Source organism: Pan paniscus, chromosome 12 (genome assembly GCF_029289425.2).
Source record: "Pan paniscus chromosome 12, NHGRI_mPanPan1-v2.0_pri, whole genome shotgun sequence".
In the NCBI taxonomy this organism is placed as follows: Eukaryota; Metazoa; Chordata; class Mammalia; order Primates; family Hominidae; genus Pan; species Pan paniscus.
The window spans coordinates 54,918,485-54,942,407 of record NC_073261.2 but is presented as its reverse complement, the minus strand read 5'-3'; the positions used below and the strand labels follow the sequence as shown (position 1 = coordinate 54,942,407).

Genomic DNA, 23,923 nt, shown 5'->3' with positions numbered 1-23,923 from the left:
CTGCGCTCTTGCAGCTCAGCAGATAGGCCGCTCTTCACTCCCTGCTCAAGAGGAGTGAGGGCTTTCAGAAGCCCCTGCACCTTCATGCTGAGCTCACTCCTTTCCATTGTATCAGCAGCCATGCCTGAACAAAAAATAGTTTCTATTTATTGAGTGTTTACTGTTTATTATGGTAGATTCTTGGGAAATTGAAACTCTCTGACACTACCATTAGTTTTTCTTCTTAGGGGAAGCAGATGAAATGACCAGGCTGTTACCAGGGTCTATGGTCCTTAGCAAGCTTTGCAAAGATCTGTGGTTTTTACAGAAGACAGAGAACATAGAAATAATGTAGTGTGTTCACATTACCTCTTTGGCGAAAAACCTGTTGTTGTTGTTTTTCTATTTTCTGTTGGAAAATAGTATCAGACTTGTCCCTTAGTTTCTCAGTGAAATTGGAGAGCCACCTCCCTCCCTTTCGTTTCTGTCCTGAAACAGTAAAGTAGTAAAAGTGGCCTGAAAACCACCCCTCTTTAACAGTGGTTGGTTGTGTTGACAAAGCCTTGGTGTACTCGTTTCCTGTGGCTGCTCTAACCAATTGTCACAACCATGGTGGCTTAAAAACAACAAATTTATTCTCACAGTTTTGGAGGCCAGAAATTCAAGATCAAAGTGTCATCAGGGCCACAAGAACTTGTTCTTTTATAGCAAGAAACAGAACTGTGCTTCATGCTCAGGAGTTGGATGTTGCAGTGAGCTATTTTGCCACCGCACTCCAGCCTGGGTGACAGAGGGAGACTGTCTCTAAAAAAATTAAAAATAAAAAGAATTGCATTTCAAGTTAACCTAAGTAAAATGTGCAGCGACTCACTATAAAGACACTGGGCATGTTGGTCTGGATCCCTGGCTGCTAGCTACAGCAGCCAAGCCTGGATATCTGAAGCAAGAGAGGATTTCAGAAGAGCTTTGGGGGCTAACAGAATGGAGGGAGGTTGGAGAACTTGGCTTTGGTTATGGACAGGACTCGCACAGCAGGCGCCCTACCTGGTCATTTGCTGTCACACGGCAGCTGCCATGTCTGACTTCCTGAAGCTCAAGAACTTGTTTCAAGTCTTGGGAGAGAGCATCCAACTGTCTGAGCCTAGGCCACACTGCCCAGTGACACAGAGAGGGAGGCCCTATCTCTAAAGCTTCCAGAAAAAAGGCAGGCACTTCTGCCCACCAAGAGGGGTGGGAAAAGGATGTTTTAGGAAGAGGGAGATTAAAAGCTGGAAGCCAAAAATGGCAAATATCCACCACAAGGACTATCTCAGCACTCACAGGCAGGGAGACTCGAGGAATGAGAGCCAGGAACAACAACCAGAAGGGTCTCTTTCTGGATCTTGTTTTCCCCACCTCACCCCCTACACGTGATCTCTTTTTCTCTGACTGCGAAACTTTCTCCACTTCATGTGCGGGGCCCCTTCTGAGCCTCCCATTTTATTCATCTCAGCTCCAGCCACACAGAAGCTAGCTTCTCTCAGTCCCAATTCCACGTTTTTGGGAGAGAGAATGTGATTGATTCAGGTTGGGTAGTCTCAGAGAAAGTGGTTCTTTTAAATAGAGAAGATACCCCAAACATGTCCTACAATTTGGGGGCAGACATGCTCACTAGAGGTTTATTTCTGCACAGACTGGGCTGTGCAGAAAAAGTTTGAAGACAGCCTTCTGTATGAATAAAGTAGTGAAGTTGTGAGGAAGGTGTTTAACCTATACAGAAAACTGGCTCTTTTCTTTTTTTTTTTTTTTCCTGAGATGGAGTCTTGCTCTGTCGCCCAGGCTGGAGTGCAGTGGCATGATCTCGGCTCACTGCAAGCTCCACCTCCCAGGTTCACACCATTCTCCTGGCTCAGCCTCCTGAGTAGCTGGGACTACAGGCGCCCGCCACCACGGGGTTTCACCATGTTAGCCAGGATGGTCTCGATCTCCTGACCTTGTGATCCACCCGTCTCGGCCTCCCAAAGTGCTGGGATTACAGGCGTGAGCCACTGCACCCAGCCAAACTGGCTCTTTTCAAATCACTGTAGCCACACCATATTTGCAAGCAGCTAGCTGCTTCTTAGGTCCAATTTTAGCTCTGCCACAGAGCAGGTTCATGTTACTTTATACATCTGAATAGAGCCAAACTGTACTTCTTTAAAAATAGACCATAATTTGGGCTTTCCCTACATCAACAGGGCCTCCTGCCCTTCTTCCCAAAGCAATTAAATTTTACTCCCTCCTTGCTATCTTTCTGTAAAATTTGAATCTGAAAAATGCTTGCCACAGACAAGGTACCAATAAATGTTGGTAAATGAATGAATGACTGAGTCAATCAATCAGTTGCTACATCCAAGCCAAAACTGTTTTCTCCAGCAACACATAATGGCCAAGTTCTGTAATGGGAAACTTGATTGCTTCACCTGCTCTTGCAGAATTTCCTTTCTTCCTCCTAGCTTTGCCTTACTTTGCGCCATCCCCCTTTTCACAACCTTGGTCCAAGTCACCATCAACTCTCACTCTGACCCTCTGCTGTAGCTTTTAACTCTTCACTTCCACTCTGATCCCTTGCACTGTATTCTCCAAAGGCAGCCCAAGGGAGCTTTTGAGAAGTAAATCAGATCCTGCCACTCCCCTGGACTTAGCAGGCCTCAGGCAGCTTCCCCCAGGCCCTGCATGGTGCCCTCCAGCCTGCCTGCCCCATCCCACAACCCCTTAATCTACACTCCTCTCCTCCCATGGCCTTGACAGAGCGCTTCCTTCTTTCTCTCTGGAATACTCTCTTCCTTGCCCCCACCTCAGTCCTGCCCAGTAAACTCCTAGCTGGCCTTCAGATCTCATCTCAACTGTCCTGGGCACGCGATGAGGACTCCCTGCTCTCTGTTCTCACACTCCCACATTTTCTGTCTTTTATGGCACTTACATATTTGTAATGGTATGTGACTGACGTGATTATTCCATAAGTGTCAGTTTCCCTCACTGAAGTGGAAGCTCTTTGAGGTTAGGGACTCTACTTGTTTGCTAGGGCTGTCATAGCAAAATACTGCAGACTGGGGGGCTTAAATAACAAAAATTTATTTCTCACACTTCTGGAGGCTGGAAGTCCAAGATCAAGGTGTAGTCAGCAGGCTTGGTTTCTTCTGAGGCCTCTCTTCTTGGCTTGCAGATGGCCGCCTTTTCCCTGTGTCCTTCACATGGCCTTTTCTCTGTGTGCATGCATCCCTGGTTTGTCTGTATCTAAATTTCCTCTTTTTATAAGGGCACTGGTCAGATTGGATGACCCTAATGACCTCACTTTAACTTGTTCACCTCTTTAAAGGTGCTATCTCTAAGTAGAATCACATTCCAAGGTACTGGAAGTTGCCTTTCACATAGAAATTTCGAGAGGACCTAATTCAGCCCATAACACAGACTGTGTCACTTGTGCCCACCACTGTGTCCCCCACCCAGGACAGTGCCTGACTTATTTTAGGACTTGATACACTCCCATTAAATGAATGATTGCATTTCAGCTCCCCCCTTCCTCTTCCTCTTCCTCTCCCCGCCCCCCACCATACGTTGTGCTAAAGGCAAAGAAAAGAAGGCATAGATCACTACAGAAGGACCCTAAGTGACCACAGGAAATGTTTGCTACCCTAATCTTGAAATTACAGACCTTTTTGGGGAGTGTTGCTCTCTTCTAGTATCTCCCTATGGGGAAAAAATCAGCCACCTGTCAGCGGCCAGCCCATCCTGCCCTGGGTGTGTCTACTGCCCCCAGGAGCTGTTGTGGGAGTTTTGCTGACAGCTGCACACCCATCCAACTGGCCCTCTTTAGAAGGTGAGTCAACAGGCTGCCGGGAGTGTGGATCTACATATCTGCAGGAAGGCAGTTTAGCAATAGGTACTAGAACCTAAAAAAAAGTCATATCCTGTGACCTTACAATCTAATCTGAAGAACTGGGTGGGGGGAGGCGGAGGGCTAAGATGAGTTTATATCTTTTTTATTAAAAAGAAACTCCCTTTCTCACTATTATAGTAGAATCTGGGGAGAGCCTAAATGTGAAACAAGAGAAAGTTTGTGAATCTAGTACATTCATATGACAGACAATTATATAGCTATTGAAAATAGTGTTTATGAATAATTTTTTAATGATGTAAGATGTTACATGAAAACGTGGGACACAGACTGCATTCTACACTCAGATATATAATAAATACTGCAATTTACATGTGTATATACATTCAGAGGAGAAAGCCTGGGCTGCCAAATACCCAAATGTTAATATACTATTTTTTCAGAACCAGAGATTCCTTTCTTTATGCTTTTTGTTTTAAAATGGCATGTGTTGCTTTTAAAGCCAGAAAAAGGGGGCAAAGTTTTTAAGGCAGCTGCCTTGCTTGTCAATGAAATTCTCAACTCCAGGCTTCTCTTAGGGAAAGAGCCTCCCCAGGATCCCCCGTCCTACCCCGGGCGGTCGGGTTGAGTTCTGGAGAGACTGCTCCAATCCCCGAGGCGGAAGGAGGCAACCGACTTGGCGCAGCACTCAGCCAGCGGGTAGAAGCTCAGGGGAGGAGCCGAGCCTTTCTCCTGTCCAAGAGCGAGATCTGGGCTACGCCGGGCGCCCGGAGCCCTAGTCCAGCCCCCGGCCATCGCGGCCGCCGCCCAGCCAGGTGCAAAATGCCGTGTCATTGGGAGACTCCGCAGCCGGAGCATTAGATTACAGCTCGACGGAGCTCGGGAAGGGCGGCGGGGGTGGAAGATGAGCAGAAGCCCCTGTTCTCTGAACGCCGGCTGACAAGCGGGGTGAGCGCAGCCGGGGCGGGGACCCAGCCTAGCCCACTGGAGCAGCCGGGGGTGGCCCGTTCCCCTTTAAGAGCAACCGCTCTAAGCCAGGAGCCAGAGATCCGAGCCGGCCTCGCCCAGCCAGCCCTCTCCAGCGAGGGGACCCACAAGCGGCGCCTCGGCCCTCCCGACCTTTCCGAGCCCTCTTTGCGCCCTGGGCGCACGGGGCCCTACACGCGCCAGGCATGCTAAGGGTCTTCATCCTCTATGCCGAGAACGTCCACACACCCGACACCGACATCAGCGATGCCTACTGCTCCGCGGTGTTTGCAGGTAGGAGGGGCCGACCACCCTCGCCGGGGGTCGGGGTGGGGTAGAGGAGGGGGCGCCGCGGCTCTCAACCCTGGAGAGCACCTAGAGCTGAGAGACAGGAGACTTTCTGGCCCCGCCAGACTGACGTTGAGTGTTGCAACGACACAGGTCTGCAGAGGGCGACTCAGAGGGAAACTGAGGCTGGAAGGAGAGAGGTGTCTGAATGGCGCTTCTCCTGGCAGCTTCAGCCCAGGTTGGTACTGAGGTAGGCCAGGAAGGTGGGACCAGCGTCTCTCCTCTCACCTTTTCGGGATCTCTGAAAAGAGGTCTTTCTGCGTTGCCGGCGGCGAAGCGCTGTACTGCAGGGCTCTCCTCCTTCTCCCCTGAAGGCCTGGTCCCAGGCCTATTTATAACCCAGCTCTCTTCCCGCCCCGATCTGCGCCTGGCTGCTTTCCTGGCCCTTTGCTCTCTCTCAGAGGCTGGCCTGGCAGGCTGGCAGCCACTGGAGGCGAAGGCACCCTACCCTTGCTTTGGGCACAGGATGGGGGAAATTTAGCAGCTGGGCACAGCTGTCACAGCACCAACCTTTACAGACTTTCTCTGCCCCCAACCCCTGCCCCCAACGGACCAGTGGGTGGAGGGAGCCGGGGTCGTATCTGCTTTCTATCATCAGAGTGAGGCCTCCTTGAGCAGGGAAGCCACTCCTCTATCAGATTGGGACCTCCCATAGGAGGGCCTTCATAGAGTTATGACTTGACTTTTCCTCCAGGAGCTGAGGGCTGGGCCCTGGCTGCTCTCCAGGAACCCTTCAGGACCAAGCCAGAGCTAGGATCTACACAGCTGGGTCTTTGGGCTTGGAACCATACTGGGGGAGAAGAACTAGGGGGAAAGAGTGTGAACCTCTCACCCAGCCTGTGGGTTTTCCTCTCAGCCTCCACTACCTGCCACTCCCCTTCTCCCCAGAGATCTGACTTCTAACTACATCCCAGACTTCCAGAAATCATAGCATTAGTTGGTTTCTGGCCATTCAGCACAGTTTCACAAGCTCCTGGATACACCTGTTCACAGACACCATCTGCACATATGATCCCAGGCACATGCACACCCTGGAGCGTGTGGGACACCTGTGATGTTCCAAGGAATAAAAGCTCCGAAAGCACAGGCCCGTGTCCAGCTCAGCATGAGCAAGGGATCATGTCATGAGTACCTTCTCTTGGGTGTGAGATTCAGGGCTTCTGGATTTGTTGGACCAGAGCAGAGCTTGAGGAGGAGTTGGTGAATGGTCCTGAGGCCTGGAAAGCAGTGTACACCAAGAGTGGGGACCAAGGGGGTGGCTGTGGCACACCAGCTGTGCTTTTTTTCCTAACGTGCTGCTTTGATCTGCTCTCAGTCAGTTTCCCACGTGGCCTCCGGAAATGAGCTTTATCCAGGTGTTTCCAGCAGGGAGGACATGGGAGTCTTTCATGCTTCCTGTCTGCATCCTCAGCTCTGGGCAGGCCAGGTCAGTGGCCCTGTTCAGCAGCCTGGCTGAGGGCTCTGGGCTCCTGGTGCACAACCCCAGGGGGCACCATTCATACTGTAAATAGCCCCTTGGCGGAGGGGAGGGAGGACAGGCACTCTGTGGGTGAAGCAGCCTCCTCCCACCCCAGCACCTCTTCCCCATTTATAGCCCCTGAACCTGGGGGCTGAGTAGGCTTTGTGAATGGTGCTCTCCCCAGGTGCACAAATGTACACTCAGCTGCAGCAGCCCCTGCTGTCAGGGGCTTTGTTTCTGGCTTCCACTCAGCCTGAACCAGATTTTCTTCCACCTTCCCTGACCACATGCCCCCTCTGCACCCCCATACACTCAATACACTAGGCTTCTACCTCATGGTCCCTCACCCAGGCTAGGCTCAGACCTCTGGTTGGAGAAAGGAAAGAATGAATAATAAATGGCAGGCACTTTCTAACCCCAGAAGTGCAGGAAGTGCTGCTGGTGTGGCTTTTCTTTTGTTATTTCAGCCCCAAGGGCCTGTGTGTGGAGCAGCTCCCCCCATCCTGCATCCTCCCATTTACACATCCCTGGCTGAATCCTCTCTCCACCCCCATCTGCTTTTTGCCTGCTGCCTGGCTCTTCGGGGTAGGCTCCCCCTTTCCAGGGCCCAGAGCACACAGCTCACCTTGGGGAAAGGAAGTACATTTTCTGTGCCAATCCGTCATGAGCCCCTGAGCCTAGGAAGAGACTGGCTGGAGCCCCCACCCCTGGTCATCACTGAAACCGCCAGGCAGTCCTGGGGAATGCAGTCCCTCCCCTCCCCCAGCCCCTGGCCACATTTCACATCCTGCATTAGCCAAGCTCCTAACCCATGTCCAAATTTGGCCTCCCTGTGACATTCAGGCCTGCTCGCTCTCCTCCCTGGCAGGGTCAGCTTGATGAATGATTACACAGAAGACTTTGGTCTCAGGGATGCAGCTCAAAGCAAAACACCAGTCTGGGAAGCCTTCCCTCCCCAGCTGGGCTGGGTCTGCTCTTCCCAGACTCTGTCTGTTGTCCCATAAAGCCCCTCCTTTGGTTACATGATTATAATACCCTGTAGCCACACTTCACAGCCCCTTTGTGCATGTATACATTCATTGCAAGCTCACAGAAGCTTTGTGAAGTAGAGGGCAAAGATATTATCCCCCCTTAAAGACAAGGATATTGGCCCAGAGAAGTGAAGGAGCCTGGCCAAGGTCACATAGTGGCCACAGCATCCCCACCCCCAACCCCTCATCAGTGCCCTCTGTTGTTCTCAGTATCCTTGGCGCATGAATAAGAAAGTGCTCTGGAGAGCATACCATGTGCTGCCCACACCGAGGGCACCAGGGCACTCGGACCTGAGCCAGCCAGGGAGGGTGGTGCCTGGGGTCCCCAGCAAGAAGCTGAGTCAGAGTAGGGGGAGTGCAGGGCTGCAGGAGCATGGTGTGAAACAATTGACCAAAAGATGGAGGATTCTGGGGTTTCAAATGCGTGTTCCTCACAAACAGAGGGAATGGACCTTTGCTAAGCACAAAAGCATACCATTGTCAGATGGTGTTTCTTGAAAATCCCACCAACAGTCCTATGAAAGAGATCTATTTAACTGACACCATGCTTATTTTAAGGCAGATACTGTTCTAACTAGAACATTAATATAAGCTACATCATGACCCAGTTATAATTTGTACCAGGTCCTTATATGTAGACATATACACCTCAATCCTCTTAGCAAGCATATGTGGTAGCAACTGTCATCACTCCCATTCTACAGATAAGGAAACTGAGGCATGAAGAGGTTAAGTAAGTTGCCTGAGGTTATACACTGGTAAGTAGTGGGGTTATGATTTGAGTCTAAGTATCTGGCTCCTGAGCCCCCACAATATCCCCAGCTTTAACCACTCTGCTATCTACCTCTGGCTTTAGCTTGGATTTACCAAAGACAAGCAAGAAAAGGTGGAGGGGCAGGACCTGAACCCAGGCCTGGCTGAGACCCTGATGCCCCCCTCGGTCTGCACCTTGACTCCTCTCATCGCGTGCGTGGTCCTTACTGCTGCTTGCTCACCCAAGCACAGACATCCTCAGCCCTTACGTTCTGGTCTTGCAGATGCTTTCTTATCTCAAGGGGTCCTTGCTCTCTGCCTCACCCTCTCTATATCTGATAGGACCAATCAGTCACCAGTTGATGCAGGACGCTCCCTCCAAGCAGTGCTCTCGTTCCGGGCAAGCTCACAGCTCTGACAGGACTATGGTGGCTGCCTAGGGTCTGAGAAGCCAAGGCCAGGGCAATGGTCACATGGCACTGACATGGGCAACCTGTGGTGGGTATGGCAGGTGCTCCGGGACTTCCAGGGAGGGGGTCATGTAACTGTAGATCTCAAGCTTAGCCAGTCTAGGAGAACGTAAAAGTTGGGCGGGGGGCTCAGAAGAGCGGCTAGCTGGCAGCCTGAGTCACAGTCCAGTGGGATAACAGCATCGAACAAGAGGGAGAGAAGGACTGCCTGCATCTTGAACTCGGGATCCCAGGTCTGCCACTTTTCAAGCTATGTGGCTTTGGGCAAGTTACTTAACCACTCTGTGTCAGTTTCCTTATCTGTAAAGTGTTGAAAACAATAGCTTGTACCTGCTTTGGATGAATCATTCTGGAGAGTTTATGTGTTAGTCCATATAAAGCACTTCAAACAGCCAGGCAAGCAATAAATGTTAACTATAATAATTATTACATATAATTTTACATAAATTTATTATAATCATTACTATTAACATATATTGTACATGTACTAAGAAATAATTGTACACATCCACAAAGGCTTTCAATGTCTTTTTTGCTTGGTGAATTCTATCCTCAGCTTTGTTTCTCCATCCACTGTCCTGCCAGGCTGGACACAACAGGCCAAGTGGTGGGTGGCCATCTGTCTGCCCCCAGGGACACTGGGCCTGTCTTCTCTGGCTGCCCCGCCTAGAGCAGTCCCTTCTGAGGCGAAGTCATTTGGCCACCTGCCTGATGGCTGGCAGTGGCCCTCACTGGGGTACTTTCTCTTTCTGGGAACAAGTATTCCTCTGGTGACTCACTAGCAGCCCACAAACCTCTTCAGTCCCTCTCCCCAGGCCAAACTCACTTTCTTTCTCTACTTCCTGCATGCTAGTCTCTTTCCAGATTGGTCCACTAGCATGGGATGTTAGCAGAGAGAGCGTTCACATCTGCTGTGGATGTGCTGTGCCCCAAGCACTGTGCTGGAGTTGCTAGTGTTTTGTTTAATCCTCCCAACACCGCTGCAAACTGTCCTCATTCTTTTGATTGCACAGAAGTGGAAACAGACACTGAAAGGTCCAATCACATGCCTCAGGTCACACCACTAGGAAAGGGTGGCCTGGGACAGAAGCCCAGGACTGTCTGATTGTTTCCACTATGCACGATTTCTCCTCTGACAGGCCCTAATCATGGCTGTAGTCAGAACCAGGACTGCATGTGGGCTCTACCCTCTTGCTGGATACACAGGTCCCCTGTCAATTCCACCTGGTGGACTGGGATATCCACCGGACACATATTCTTAAATGAATGTGAAGGGAGAGGGAAGATAGGCCTCATCTATACTTCCGGAAGCCTTTGGACATTGGCAAATATGCCCTGAAGGAGTCCTGTCAACTCATGTAGAATGTTCCTCTAAAGGTCAGTGTCACTGAGCAGAGAGGCAAGGTTTGTTTGCCTCCTGGCACCCCATGTTTAAGTCTTGGGAAACACAAAGGACCAGCTAACATTAGGAGAATGTGGCCAGAGGAGAACTGGCCCAACTCCAGCAGCAAGAGAGGATTAGAAGCGTGCCTTCCTCGATGGTCAGGAAGGTAGGGCCACAAATAAGTAGTGACAGGGGTCACAAACTCATGCACTTCCAGAAACGTGGCAGGTGGACTAAGATCAAGCTGGAGGGGAAATCCTATGTGCATACTGGGAGTGAGCTGAGGGGGGACACCTGGTCTACAGGTGCCAGACGGTCAGTGTTAGGTGGAAAATCTAGGCCCAGGTGCCACATTCTCTGATTTTTTTCAAGAGAAGCTGTAAATCCAGATTTATACGGAAAAATCTTCTAATATTTAAGGTACAATTTTGTTATAAAACATTGTACTGATTAAAGACAACATGTCTGTGGGCTGGATGTGTCCCAGAGAACACCAGTGACCGCTTCTGAGACACCATATTTCATTCAATCCTGGAGACCTTGGGCCTGGGCTCTCTGGAGGGCAGAGAGCCAGTGTCCTCTCCCTTGGGCTCATCAGGCAGCACCTGTCATCAGTGACTACAGGATGGAGTGAGTGGGAGAGCTTTAGTCCCCTTCCCCCTTACCTCTGTCAGCCATGAAACACTGCAATAAGCATGAAACTCAGTTTCCAAACAGGCCCCTCAAGCCCTTCCTTCCAGGCTATGGCTCCTAAGCTGGCCCCATCACCTTTACAGTGGGGCTGGAGTAGCCTGGGGTCCCGAGGAGCTGCCCTCACCTGAAGCCTCAGGTGGGATGCAGATCTAGCTATTTGTAAACAAGCCCTAACTAACATTGGTATAAGCATGATGGTCTCTCCACTCACATCATAGTTGAATGTAGACAGTCCTGACTGGTAAGACTCTGACCCACAGGCTGTCCAGGACCCCAGCTCCTCCTGTTTTATTGCTCTGTTATCCCCAGAAGTTCCCTTTGACAACGTGGTCCATGATGGCGCACACCTCTGTCTATATTCCAGCCAGAGGGGAAAGGGGGCCGGGGAGGCGTGCCGCTTCCCTTTAAGGACATATCCAGGCAGTTATATACAGCCCTTCTGCTCATATTCTGTTGGTCATCAATTAGTCTCCTGGCTACATTCAGCTATGAGGGAGGCTGGGAAATGTTTTTATTTGGGTGAGCATGTACCCAAGTAAAGTGCTATGGAAAATTTCTGTGGATGAAGGGGAGAACATATACTGGGAGGTGGAGGTCAGGTCTCAGCCACACTCTCCATTAGAACTTAATTCCTGATAATGTCCCCTCGGGAGGAAGCCCTATTGAGTTACTAGGCCTCAGTATGAAGTCTGCAAGGGAACAGTCAGTTATCTGATTAGGGAGAAGTCCAGGTCAGTGAACATCAGCCAGACTAGGAAGTTGGAGGCTGGGATGAAAAGGAGGCCTCAGGGAGTGTCCAGGGGTCAGATCACCAGCAGTTGCTTTTCTGATTTGCAGAACAGATGTGGGGAGACCCTTTTCCTTGGACGCAAGCCAAGGGAAGGCAGAAGTCCCTTGGAATGTTCTTATGGAAATATTAGTTATACCCCCTACAGATTTCCATTTCCTGTGGTGACTCTGAAGGACTGGAGCTGGGGTAGGGTGGGGTATGATAGGGGCAAAAGCAAAGCCAGGAATCATTGTGATAGACAGGAAAAAAAAAAAAGAAAGAAAAAGAAAAAGAAAAAAAAGCTTTGTAATATCCAAAAATCCCTCTAGGGGGCAGTACTATCCCCTTTGAGAACCACTGGCTGAACTCACCAGTGGGCAGAACCCACACCCGGGAGCCACGTGCAGTGTGCACTATACCAATGCCAGGCCAGTCCTGTACTACACGCTGGGAATACCTGGGTCACTAAGACAGACTTGGTCTCTCCCCTCGTTGACCAGCTCCACAGTCTAGCTAGACACAAAACAGGTGATTACGCTAATAGTTATTCCTGACCATTGTGATGCGTGCTAAGAAGGAAAAGGGCTGCTGTGCAGTCATTTGCCAGAGGGACCCGTCTAGACCCCAGGATATCAGGGACTGCTTTCCTGGAGAGGTGATCTTTAAGCTGAGGCCTGAAGTATGAATAGGTGGTTCTGCAAAGAAAGAGAAGAAGGCAGCTGGAGGCAGAGAGAACAGCGGACCTCAGAGCTGAGAGGGAGCTTGGCATATTCTAGAAACTGACGAGGCACCGGAGCTAGAGCTAGGAGAGCGAGAGGTGGAATGGCCTTGCCCTTTGGCCCAAGGAAATGAATCTGGGCTTCATCCCAAGAGCACAGGAGGCCTTTGGATAAACCTCCCAAGAGGCTTTTAGCAGGAGATTGACCTGATCATATTTAAGATCACCTGGCTGCAGTGTGGATAATGGGCCAGACATAGCCAGAGTGATGATGTGATGAGGCGACTGACCAGCCAGGAGGCACCTGCAGTGGCCTGGGCAGGAGAGGGTGGTGGTAAGACTTGGTGGAGTCACTTGGATGCTGTGGGCACACAGATGGTACCAAAGTCACAGGGGTCAGTAAGGATGATTTACGCTGCAAGCAACTGAAATCCTGGCTCAAATAGACTTAAATGAGCAGAGAGGCAAGGTTTGTTTGCCTCCTGGACACCCCATGTTTAAGCCTTGGGAAAATCAATTTATTAAATGATAAGTAGTCTTAAGGGGATCAGCTCACTTAACTGGTGTCCAGAGACCCAGTGAGCTCTGGGCATATAGACTATACAACTCTGTCACAGGATCCTAAGGGTGTTGCTTTTTCCAGCTGGAAACCTTTGTGGCTGGTAGCACCTTTGCCTGAATTTTGCTTGGGCCCACTGGGCTCCTTCTGCCCACTCAGCCTGGCAGGCTGTGCTCAGCTCTCAGTACCAGCCCTGATCCCACGCCTGCGAAGGGCGAGCCAGGCACTGAACAGCAAGGGGTGTGTGAGTGAGTGCAGGGTCCAGCCACTGCGCACAGCCAGGCATGCCAGCTGTGGTGGGGCAGGCAGCTCCAGGTGCTGGTACAGGCGCTGGCTCTGTGCCAGGCTGCGGCTGGGCCAGGCATACTGGAAGGGGCTTCCACTGTGGCTACTGGGGAATGTGGTGGTGCCCAGAAGCTTGGAGGCACCAGGAACTGCAGAGCCCCAAAGAGGGTGTCACAGCCATGTCACCCCTAGGTCTGGGCTCCCCGAAGGGCTGAAGCTTTATCTCTCGTTCTCGTTGCCTGCAACATGGCGAGCAGGGTTGGGGTGGGGGGTGGGCTGTTTCAGCGTTGTTTGTGTTACAGCTCTTTCAGTCCTGCTGTTCGGTGGGTCCTGGGTCCTTATCCTATGTCCAGGAAGAATAGGTACACAGACAACTGGATGGTGAGCAAGGTGGAGAGAGCTTCACTGAGTGACAGAGCAGCTCTCAGGAAACCCGAAGTGGGTAGTTCCTTTCTGCAGGCAGGTCCTCCTGATAAGTGTCTAGCTTTCAGCAGAGAGGAGACCCACATAGGGTAGCTCGTCACCGCAGGCAGGTCTTCCCGACAAGTGGAGGAGACCTGACCTGGAGTGGGTAGTTCCTTCCTGTACCTGGTAGTCCCAACATCTGTCTGAGTCTAGCTGAGTCCTGGGATTTTATGGGCTCAGAAGGGAGGAAGTGTGTGCTGTTTGGTCCATGGGTGACCAGGAGCGGGCTGGGGGAAAAAGCACCATAAGTTCTCACTCTGGGCTGAGGACTCTACCTGGAACTGGCAGCCCAGCCCCCAGGCTTCAGGCCATCCCTGGCTTGTAGGTGGGGTTTCACTGAGGACCCACCCCTTTCTGCCCAGGAGCCTGTCTGCCTCCTGCTGCCATCAACATGTCGTCTAGGGCACCTAGGCTGTTCATGCAGAGGGGTGCTTGCAGTTCCAGGTGGAGCTACCCCTCAGCTTCCCTCCTGAGCTTGTCAGTGCTCGAAGTCTGGAGGGGGTTGAGGCAGCAGGGGGCTGGCATCTCATTGCCACCACAAGTGTGCACACATCTGGCTGGGTTGCAACAGCATGTGGGCTTGGACACAACTTTGCTCCACCCTGGAGTGGGTGACTGGAGTGGGGAGAGGCCAGAGATGGGGAGAAGGCACTTCTGAGCCTGCAAGCTTCCTGGGCCCCAGAGAGTGCAGGGATGCCTGGATCTGGGGCCGCAGCCAAACGGCTGCAGCTGTGCCTGGGAGCTTGGGGCTCCCACCCCACCAACTTGGTAGGGGGTGGGGCTCCCACCTGTTCCCAGCCCCCACCGGCTCTGCAGAGTGCACAACACTGGCCAGACTCTCCGCTGCAGCCCACGTCTTGGCAGTGGCCACTCCAGATGGGCCGCTGCTGCCAGCAACTCCATAGTATCATCCTGTACCCAGGCAGGCTCCATGTTTCTCTCTGATCTGCTGTCCATGATGTCTGCTATGTCCTCAACTGGTCAGCAATTGGATCTGCAAGCTTCCTTATGCACACAAAGCAGGAGAGGGAGTTGGGCTTCTCTATTCATGGCATATAAATCTGTCTTTCCAGGGGAACAACTTAGGACACATACCTCTAGCTAGACCAATAGCCGTTGCCAAGAAATATGCTCAGATAGAGTGGGATCCATCCTGGAGCTGGGGCTGCATAACTGAGCAGTCAGGTTCTGCTAGAAGGGAAGGGGGTCTGGATGGATGTTGAGGGAACCAAATGTCCTCCTCATCTTGAGGGGAGAAGAGAAGGGTAGAGCTGGGAGGAAGCAGCAAGGGTCCAAGCAGCTAGAGAAGGCGCTGTGATGAGAACAGGCTCAGACTCTCCTCTCTTTCCTTTTCCCCACCCCCATGCTCATCCTAGCTCTGTCCTTTACCGAACTTCCACTTCTTGGGAGCTGTAGATGTGGTTGCCACCCTCTGTGATCTCTACCCCTTGACTGGAAGCTCCCTGAGGGCAGGGATGTGACTTATTCCTAGCAAGTCAGAGGTGATGGGTGAATGTTTATTCTTTCAGTCCATCATTTAGAAAGAATTTATGGAGACCATGCTTTGCACCAGGTGCTGTTTCAGGCACTGAGGAAACAGCAGTGGACAAAACAGACAAAAACCCCTGCCTCCTTGGAGCAGACATTCTGATGGGGAAGACAGAAAACAATTAAGACACATGTGCTATACAGTGATTGGTGCTAGAGAAGAAGCCTGAAAGGGAGATGAAAGAGGGAAAGTTGTGGTGTTCAGTTGTGTGGCCGGGTTGGTCTCATTGGAGATGATATCTGAAGGAAAGGAAGACATGCCAGCCAGAGGGAACAGCTGACAGAGACCCTGGGGAGGCGCTGGTCTGGCCTGTCTGGGGAACAGCTGGAAGGCTAGCATGGGTCCTGGGGAGGTCAGAGAGGTCAGCCAGGGCTTTCAAGGTCACGTAAGGCCTTTGAGTTTTGCACTGAGTGAGATGGGAGCCAACGGAAGACTTTGAGTAGAACCAGGTCATGAGAATTGGATTGAGGATAGACCATGGGGACAAGGGCAGAGCAGGAGACATGTTGGGAGTCCATGGAGTCGATTAAATGACTCAGGCAAGGGATGACAGGCTTCCACTGGGGGCAGTTACAATGGAGATGGTGAGATATGGTGGGATTTTGGACATTTTTTGAAGGACAGTGGGAGGGGGATTTGCAGTTTTGGTGACCTGGTGGGGTTGAAGGTGTCACTGGGTGGGTTCAAGAGAGAATGGAGGAGGGAGATTGGAGACAGAAAGTATGGAGAGCTCCTTCAAAGGGCATTGTTGTGAAAAGAGAGAAATGACCAGTAGCTGAAGGGGATGTGGGGTCAACGGTGTGCTTTCTTGAGAGCAATAACATCATGCTTGTGTGCCGATGGGATGATCTGGTAAACAGGGGAACTTGGTAAGGCAAGAGAGGGAGAGAATCACTGCAGGCTCACCACTGAATGGGCGAGAGGGGATGGGGTCTATGCCCAAGTGTCCAGTTGTTCCCAGTGGGGAGTACGGGTGATTCATTTGTAGGAACAGGAGAGCTCACAGGATTTGGGCACAGATGCCGAGGGCGGGCGTTAGAAGGAGACTGGGGACCTGAAGAAGTTCTCTGCTCCGTAAAGAGGAAGCAAACTGAGAGTGAGGTTGGGCGATGGGGTGTCCTAGGGGCATCCGGGAGACAGGGAGACAAGACATATAGTATGATTGCCCCCAACAGTGAGGGCTCGCTTGAGTTAAGGGTCATGACTACAAAAGGCACCACTCAGGCCGGCTGTGTTACTCTCCAACACATCACTGGTTGGGGGCAGGTGTGGAGGAGGCGGAGTTGGATTCGCCAGGGTTATGGCTTAGCCCTGTGAGAATGCTGTATCCCTCGAAATAAGACAGGGGAAAGGGAGTTGAGATTTTGCGCAGCAGTGCATTTAGGCTGAGTGAGCAGGTTGGTTAGTGAGGACTTGGGCGGTGGGAAGACGGACAGTGCCCTGACAGGGGCTAGGTGCTGGAGTGCTGGGGGATAGAAGTGCGAAGCCAGGGCCCCTGTGTCAAGAAGTTCATACGCTGGAAAGGAACCAGACATAATAAGCGAAACGACTGTCACCGTTCATGGCTTACACCTTGAACAGCTTTCCACTGTGGAGACTAGGGAGTGTAGAGATTGTTGGGGATGGGGGACTTGCAGGGGACAGAATGGGCCGCAGCTGGACCCTAGTTCTCCAGGGAACGCAGTATGATTTGAATACAGATCTCTGCCTCCAGAGATGAGTGACTCGACACCGCTGCGGAGAAGGCTCCGAGGAGGGTTGGTGGGGACTCGAACCTCGGAGTCTCTCCCGACCCGGGGGTCCCAGCAAACCAGAACGGCCACCTAGACAGCCTGCGGACGGGAGAGGACCGGCTCCCGGGCGCAGATCATGGGGCAGGTGGAGAGAGGCGAGAGGCAATGAGGCGGGGGGCTCGGGGTGCACGGCACGCTCCGCACACTCCCCCTTCAGCGCTCACTCCGACTTGGTTTCCCCGAAGACACACTCTCGTCCCCGCCGCTGATCGCCCACTCCTTCCGCCTGCACTCCTGCCTCCTTCTCACCCTTTCGTCGAGCGCACAGGGCGGCTGCCAAGTCGGCACCGGTGCGCACCGGGCCCGGGATCCCTGGCTGGTGTGGAGCCTTGGTCACCGGAGGCCCCCGCGGAGCAGGCCCCACGGCGCCTTGTGCGCTCTCGGAGGCCGAGCTGCGCGCCCGCGTCAGCGGCGCCTCGTTCCTGGCCGGGAGCTGGGACCCGCGGAGCTAGGGACCAGCACCCCCACAGGCGCCCGTCTGACCCCTGTCCCTCCCCGCCCGCCGCGGGCAGGGCGGATCTGGGTAGGGGCCGGAGGGGGAGGGTCCGCCCAGCGGGTGTCCGGTGTCCTCCCTGCAGCCTCTCCCAGGCATTGGTCACTTCTCCGCGGAGGAGCAGCGAAGGCGACAGCTCTCTTGGCGCGGCTGCCTGGGAGCCGGGCGCTTGCTGGGTGGGTGCTCGGGCCCGGTGCTCCCGCTCCCGCCCTGACTGCGCGCCTGTGTGCCGCCGGGGCTGCCCAGCCATGCTGTGCTGCCTGCTGGTGAGGGCCAGCAACCTCCCCAGTGCGAAGAAGGACCGGCGCAGCGACCCTGTCGCAAGCCTGACTTTCCGAGGTGAGAGCCCCGTGGCTGCCGCGCCCATGCTCGGGTGCTACCCGACTCTCGGCGCTCACTGGCGGGTCTGAAGCCCCTGCTCCGGAGCTAACCCTAGTCCAGGCCACAGTTTCTCCCTTTGTCAGCAGGGACGGAAATCCCAGCCCCGACTTCTGCATGGGGGCGATGAGGAATAAGCAGAGCACAATAAATGCCACAGGGCTTTGAAAAATTGGAAAAGCGAAAGTGCCGTAGGTCAGCAGTTATCACTTTTCTAAGACTGACACCCAGAGGAAATAAAGTCCGAGCTTTTACTGGGTAGTGGGGATAAGGGTAAGTTGGAAGATGGGTGCAGAAGGTAGAGAGGAATCAGGGCCTCTGAAAAACGGGGCGTGTAGATGATGTGCTTTGAAAGTTGTGTCTTTTTTCATTCATTCATTCATTCATTCACCCATCTTTATCCAACATTGGCTGTATTGAATCTGCCCCGTCTTAATCAGTAGGAAAAGGAACAGAATAGGATGGAAATGGCCTTGACACAAGGAGTTTTGAGGAATGTCAAGGATATTTTCTCTAAATTCAAGAAGCTAAGTCCCTACATGTAGTGCTTAGAATACATACAGGTATTTCTGTGTGGGGCAGCAGAGAAATCACACACACACTCCTCTTCTCACCAGGCGTCCTGAACCCCCTCCCCCAACCCCTCCAAGGCAGATTCCCACGGGAGCGGGTGTCTCAGGAGGGGAAAGGGAAGAGGAAGGATCTGTCAAAATTAAGAGAAGGAACAATAGCTGTGAGTCAGGACCCCAGTTCTGCAGAGAAAGATAAATCAGGAGAGGAAAGAGGGTTTCCACTTAGCCAGGAGCCATACCCTGTAGCTTTGTGGAATCGATAATAATAATAATAAAAATCTACGTATCAGAAAAGATAGTCAAATGAAGAAGGAAGAGTAGCTGGTGTTTTCATAAGCCTCCTTCAGTGCAGGCACCAAGGGAACTCTTTTCAGTCTGACCCATGATCTGAATCATATCTCCAAGCACCCCCAAAATAATGATAGCTGAAAGACATGATTTGGCAAAGGGAGATTTATGTGTAGCTTTTATTCTTTGCTGTGGGACAAGTTATATGTATTCCTCTTTTGAAAGATGTGATTTGAAACGTTTAAGAAAATTTCACTATTTTCATTGATTGGTGACATGCCTGGGAGTTCACTATGCAAGAGCAACTTCAAGACAAAGTCCTTCCTTCTCCAGTGTCCATCAGATGCTGCCTAAGGCTTTGCTATGCAGAAATTGCGGTGTCACCATTGGCTGGAAAAGAAATTCCCTAAGGACACTGGGCAGGGCACACATTAGCATAGGGCTCTGGATGCTCTAACACTCGTTTGGGTCTGCTCACAGCTCTTTCCCTTGTCCTGTAACAGTCCTGTGGTGGCTACCAATGTCTCCATTCTGCAAATAAGGAAATTGAAACCCAGGGAAGTTAAATGTGTTCAGGTCAGTGGTCATGGCAGGGAGCTACCAGCGCTTGGAGTGGGTATTGCCCTTGAGTCGGGAAGATGACCAAATCCCTTGAGGCCCCTCTTTACTATTGCCCTGGCCCAAGTACCCGGAACACGTGCAGCTGCTATCTCCCCCCAGATCTCTGTATTCCTTCTTTGTAATGCCTTACTATTTATTTGCACTGATGATCTCCTCGGAAAACAGAAATACCATACAATAGAATGTAACATCTCCAACCGTTTCAAGTCTATTTGTATTTCAAAGCCCAGGGCAATGCCACCTTCTCCAGGAGGACACCCTGGATCCCCCTGGCTCTCAAGAGTCTCTCCTCTCTGGATGACAAGCAGCAGCACCTTGCTAGGGATGCTAGCACCCTCGCCCTGACTGGCCTGTGCTCAGCTCCATGCTTAGGTGCCTTGAGAGCAGTGACCTGTCCTATTTGTTCATTGGTTTGTCCCAGTGCTGAGCACAAGTAGGTGCTCTCTAGTGTTTGTGCGCTTTCTGGCCCAGCCTCTAGCCATCCTCCAGGTGTGCCTGGGAGCTTCACTTAGTCTGGGACATGGTCCGCTCACTTGATTGTTCCTGAGAATCACTTGTAGAACGTGTTTGAGAAACAGATTCCAGAGTCCCCATCTGTAGAGGTTCCGATGCAGCAGGTCTGGAAGGTGACCTAAGAATCAGCACTTAACAAATACCCGATGCAGGTTATTTTGGAACCGCATCTTGGGAAAAATGGGTCTGAGATGTGATGGCAGGTGAAATTAATGCGCTCCCCATTGCGGGAGCATTCACTGGGGAGTTTGGGGCTGAGCTGATGCCTAAGGAGGGAAACCGTTAGAACCAGGTTCAGAACTTACAGAGCATGTAGGCTGGGGGGACTCAACTCTGGCTGCAGGTCAACATTGTGTGTGGGAGCTTCACCAAAGACCACTGCCAACCTCCCTGCCTGCCTTTTCTGAAGCCAGATCCCTTCCGGTGGGGCCCCAGGCATAGGTGTTGTTTCTGTCAAATTTCCAGGTGTTTTGGATGTGCAGTCAGGGTTGAGAACCACTGAGCCCAGCTCCTCATGGCACAGATGGGACAGCGGCCTGCTTGCAGAGAAGCCAGCCTGCACTGTGTGTTTGGCTCCTACAGGCAGCCTGAAATGTATGGGGCTGGGCTGGCCCCACTTTCCTTGCAGTTGTTCCCTGTCTCGGATGTAATTTCAGGACCTGCCTCCCAAAATAGACTATGAGCTCTGGGAGGCTGGACTCTGAGGGCAATTTTTTGGCTTCCCTGTCTAAGCACCTCTATTAATAGTAGAGGCTACTAATGAATACTTCTCATTCTTTTGTTTTTCTATTAATTAATTCATTAACTAAAACTACCATGAGTAACTGGGCCATAGTAGATATTTTTGACTGATTGTGTCAACGAGCAGCTTAATTTCCTATAGCATTTAATTGTCTGTACTTCTTTTCTGCCCTGCCCATTTTCCATTCCTTAATGTGATTATTTATATCCCTCTATTCATGCAGTTAGTTCATTGAACAAATATTTACTGAGTACCTACTATGTGCCTGGTGCTGTTCTAGGTGCTTGGATGCATACAAGAACAAAACCAGATCCCTACTGCTTTAAAGCTGAAACATCTTATTTCCTTGAAGGCCAGATCTGCTGTGTCCCCACTTGGTGAATTTCTGCCCTGTGTCATCAGCCAGGAACCCAGAAGTCATTACTGACACTTCCCTCTCTCTCATCCTGTCAGGGCGTCTCCTCCTCCAGCCTCCCCCTCCCACCTCTTCTCTTCTTGATCTCCTGGGGGTCTCTAGATTTTGGGCAGGAGTTGGGGGAGCTTATAGAACTAGTTGGAGGTGGATTCCTGTCCTCAGGGAACACTCTTAACTCACCTATGTAGGGAAAGTGGGCTGAAGGCCCCGGACTCTCTGAACCTAGCTGTTTACACATTACAAATGACTTAAAATATTGAAAACAGCGGCCAGGCGTGGTGGCTCACGCCTGTAATCCCAGCAATTTGGGAGGCCAAGGCGGGTGGATCATGAGGTCAGGAGATCGAGACAATCCTGGCTAACATGGTGAAACTCTGTCTCTACTAAAAATACAAAAAAAATTAGCCGGGTGTGGTGGTGGGTGCCTGTAGTCCCAGCTACTCGAGAGGCTGAGGCAGGAGAATGGCATGAACCCGGGAGACGGAGGTTGCAGTGAGCCGAGATTGAGCCACTGCACTCCAGCCTGGGTGACAGAGTGAGACTGCATCTCAAAAAAAAAAAAAAAAAAGAAAAGAGCTTTCTCTTCTCTTCCTTCTTTCCTTCCTTCCTTCTTTCCTTCCTTCCTTCTTTCCTTCCTTCTTTTTTTTTTTTTGAAATGGACTTTCACTCTTATTACCCAGGCTGGAGTGCAATGGCACGTTGTCGGCTCATTGCAACCGCCGCCTCCCAGGTTCGAGTGATTCTCCTGCCTCAGCCTCCTGAGTAGCTGGGATTACAGGCACCTGCAACCATGCCTGGCTAATTTATTTTTATTTTTATTTTTAGTAGAGATGGGGTTTCACCATGTTGCCCAGGCTGGTCTCGAACTCCTGACATCAGTCAATCCACCCACCTTGGCCTCCCAAAGTGCTTGGATTACAGGTGTCAGCCACCCCGCCTAGCCTGTTTTCTTTTTATAAACATAATATGTACTTGCTGTTAAAAATGACAAACTACAGAAAGGCATGAGGCAAGAGTAAAAAATAGCCCCAAATCCTGCCACTTTGAATTAACTTGTTAACAATTTGACACGTTTCCTCCAAGACTTTTTTTCTTAAAAATTTTAGTTATAAAATTTAACATACAAGGAAAGTGCAGAAGATATAAATATATGATTTAATACAGTAGTTCTCAACTGGGGACAGTTTTTTCCTCAGATGACATTTGCCAATGTCTGGAGACATTTTGGGTTGTTGCCACAGGGGTTGGGGGGCACAGGGTGTGTATCTACAGGGTAGAGGCTGAGGATGCTGCTAGACATTCCACAGTGCAAGGGGAGGTCCCCCACACCAACCACAGAGTGATTCAGCCCACATAGTAATCATGCCACGGTTGAGAATAAATATGTGTGTGAAGACAATACCTATGTAATATCACCCAGGTCAAACAGGTCAAGAAATAGCACCTGGCCAGCCCCATTTCTCCACCAGAAGTAATCCCATCATAGATTTTTTTTTTTCCCAAATGTTTGCACATTTGCTGAAAAATAAACCAGGGGGCCGGGTGTGGTGGCTTACGCCTGTAATCCCAGCACTTTGGGAGGCTGAGGTGGGCAGATTGCTTGAGGCCAGGAGTTCCAGGCCAGCCAACAGGGTGAAACCCTGTCTGTACTGAAAAATACAAAAATTAGCCAGGCATGGTGGTGTGTGCCTGTAATCCCAGCTACTTGAGGGGCAGAGGCACAAGAATCGCTTGAACCCAGGAGGTGGAGGCTGCAGTGAGCCGAGATCTCACCACTGCTCTCCAGCCTGGATGACAGAATGAGACTCAGTCTCAAAAACATCAATTAATTAATTCAAAAAAAATCCAGGGGCATTTTTTATGTCAGTAAGTATTCTTCTATAACACCTTTAAAAATATCTGCATAATATTTTATTATATGGATGCACCATCATTAATTTACTCAACCCCCTACTGATGAATATTTAGGTCATATAAGTGTTTATATTTATATCCAGTGCTTAAATTATACAGTCACTGTGAGGCATATTCTGGTGACTTAATCTTTGGCCACATATTTAATTATTTCCTTTGGGTAAATACCAGAAGATGAATTGCTATGTCAGAGGTTATAGACAGATTTAACGCGTTGCTGCATTTCCCAAATTGTTCTTGACGTCTGTATCAACTTTATTCTCCTGTCAGCCAAGTATGAGGGCTTATTTTTCTAATAATCCTGCTAACACACAGCATCGTCCTGTAAATCTTTGACACTTTCTTTCTTTTTTTTTCTTTTTGACAGAGTCTCATTCTGTCACCCAGGCTGGAGTGCAGTGGCGCGATCTCGGCTCACCGCAAGCTCTGCCTCCCGGGTTCACGCCATTCTCCTGCCTCAGCCTCCCAAGTAGCTGGGACTACAGGCGTCCACCACCACGCCAGGCTAATTTTTTGTATTTTTAGTAGAGACGGGGTTTCACCGTGTTAGCCAGGATGGTCTTGATCTCCTGACTTCGTGATCCACCCGCCTTGGCCTCCCCAAGTGCTGGGATTACAGGCGTGAGCCACTGCGCCCAGCCAACACTTTCTTAAGGTTCAAATAGTATTTGTGATACTTCATTGTTATCACCTATTTGTATTTATTCTTACTGAATTACTTTTTCATTTGCCCATGGTGGAGCATGTTTGTCTTTTTCTTCATTAGTTGCAAGTGCTCTTTGTGTATTGAGAATGTTACCATTTTTGTCATAGATGTTTCTAGTATCTTCCCCAGTTCTGTTTGTTTTTCTTTAATTGGCAAGTAAAAATTATATGTAAATATCTTCCCCAGTTCTAATGTAAATATCTT

The 23,923-nt window shown here is 50.9% G+C and overlaps 1 protein-coding gene across 15 annotated transcripts in view; it reads left to right on the top strand.

Annotated features, from left to right (window-relative positions):
• Positions 1 to 4,187: 4,187 nt before the first annotated feature.
• The window catches only part of DYSF (dysferlin), a 234,636-nt gene continuing 214,900 nt past the window's right edge, over positions 4,188 to 23,923 (top strand). For 7 of the 15 annotated variants that reach the window (XM_003808180.8, XM_003808176.8, XM_003808179.8 and 4 more), the window contains exon 1: positions 4,190 to 5,095. In XM_003808180.8, coding sequence (XP_003808228.3) covers positions 5,008 to 5,095 — 88 coding nt within the window. In that variant the 5' untranslated portion in view covers positions 4,190 to 5,007. Of the gene's footprint in view, positions 5,096 to 17,536; positions 17,910 to 23,923 lie in introns of those variants that run through there. The other 8 variants (XM_003808185.6, XM_003808182.6, XM_003808187.6 and 5 more) reach the window with 3 other exon arrangements.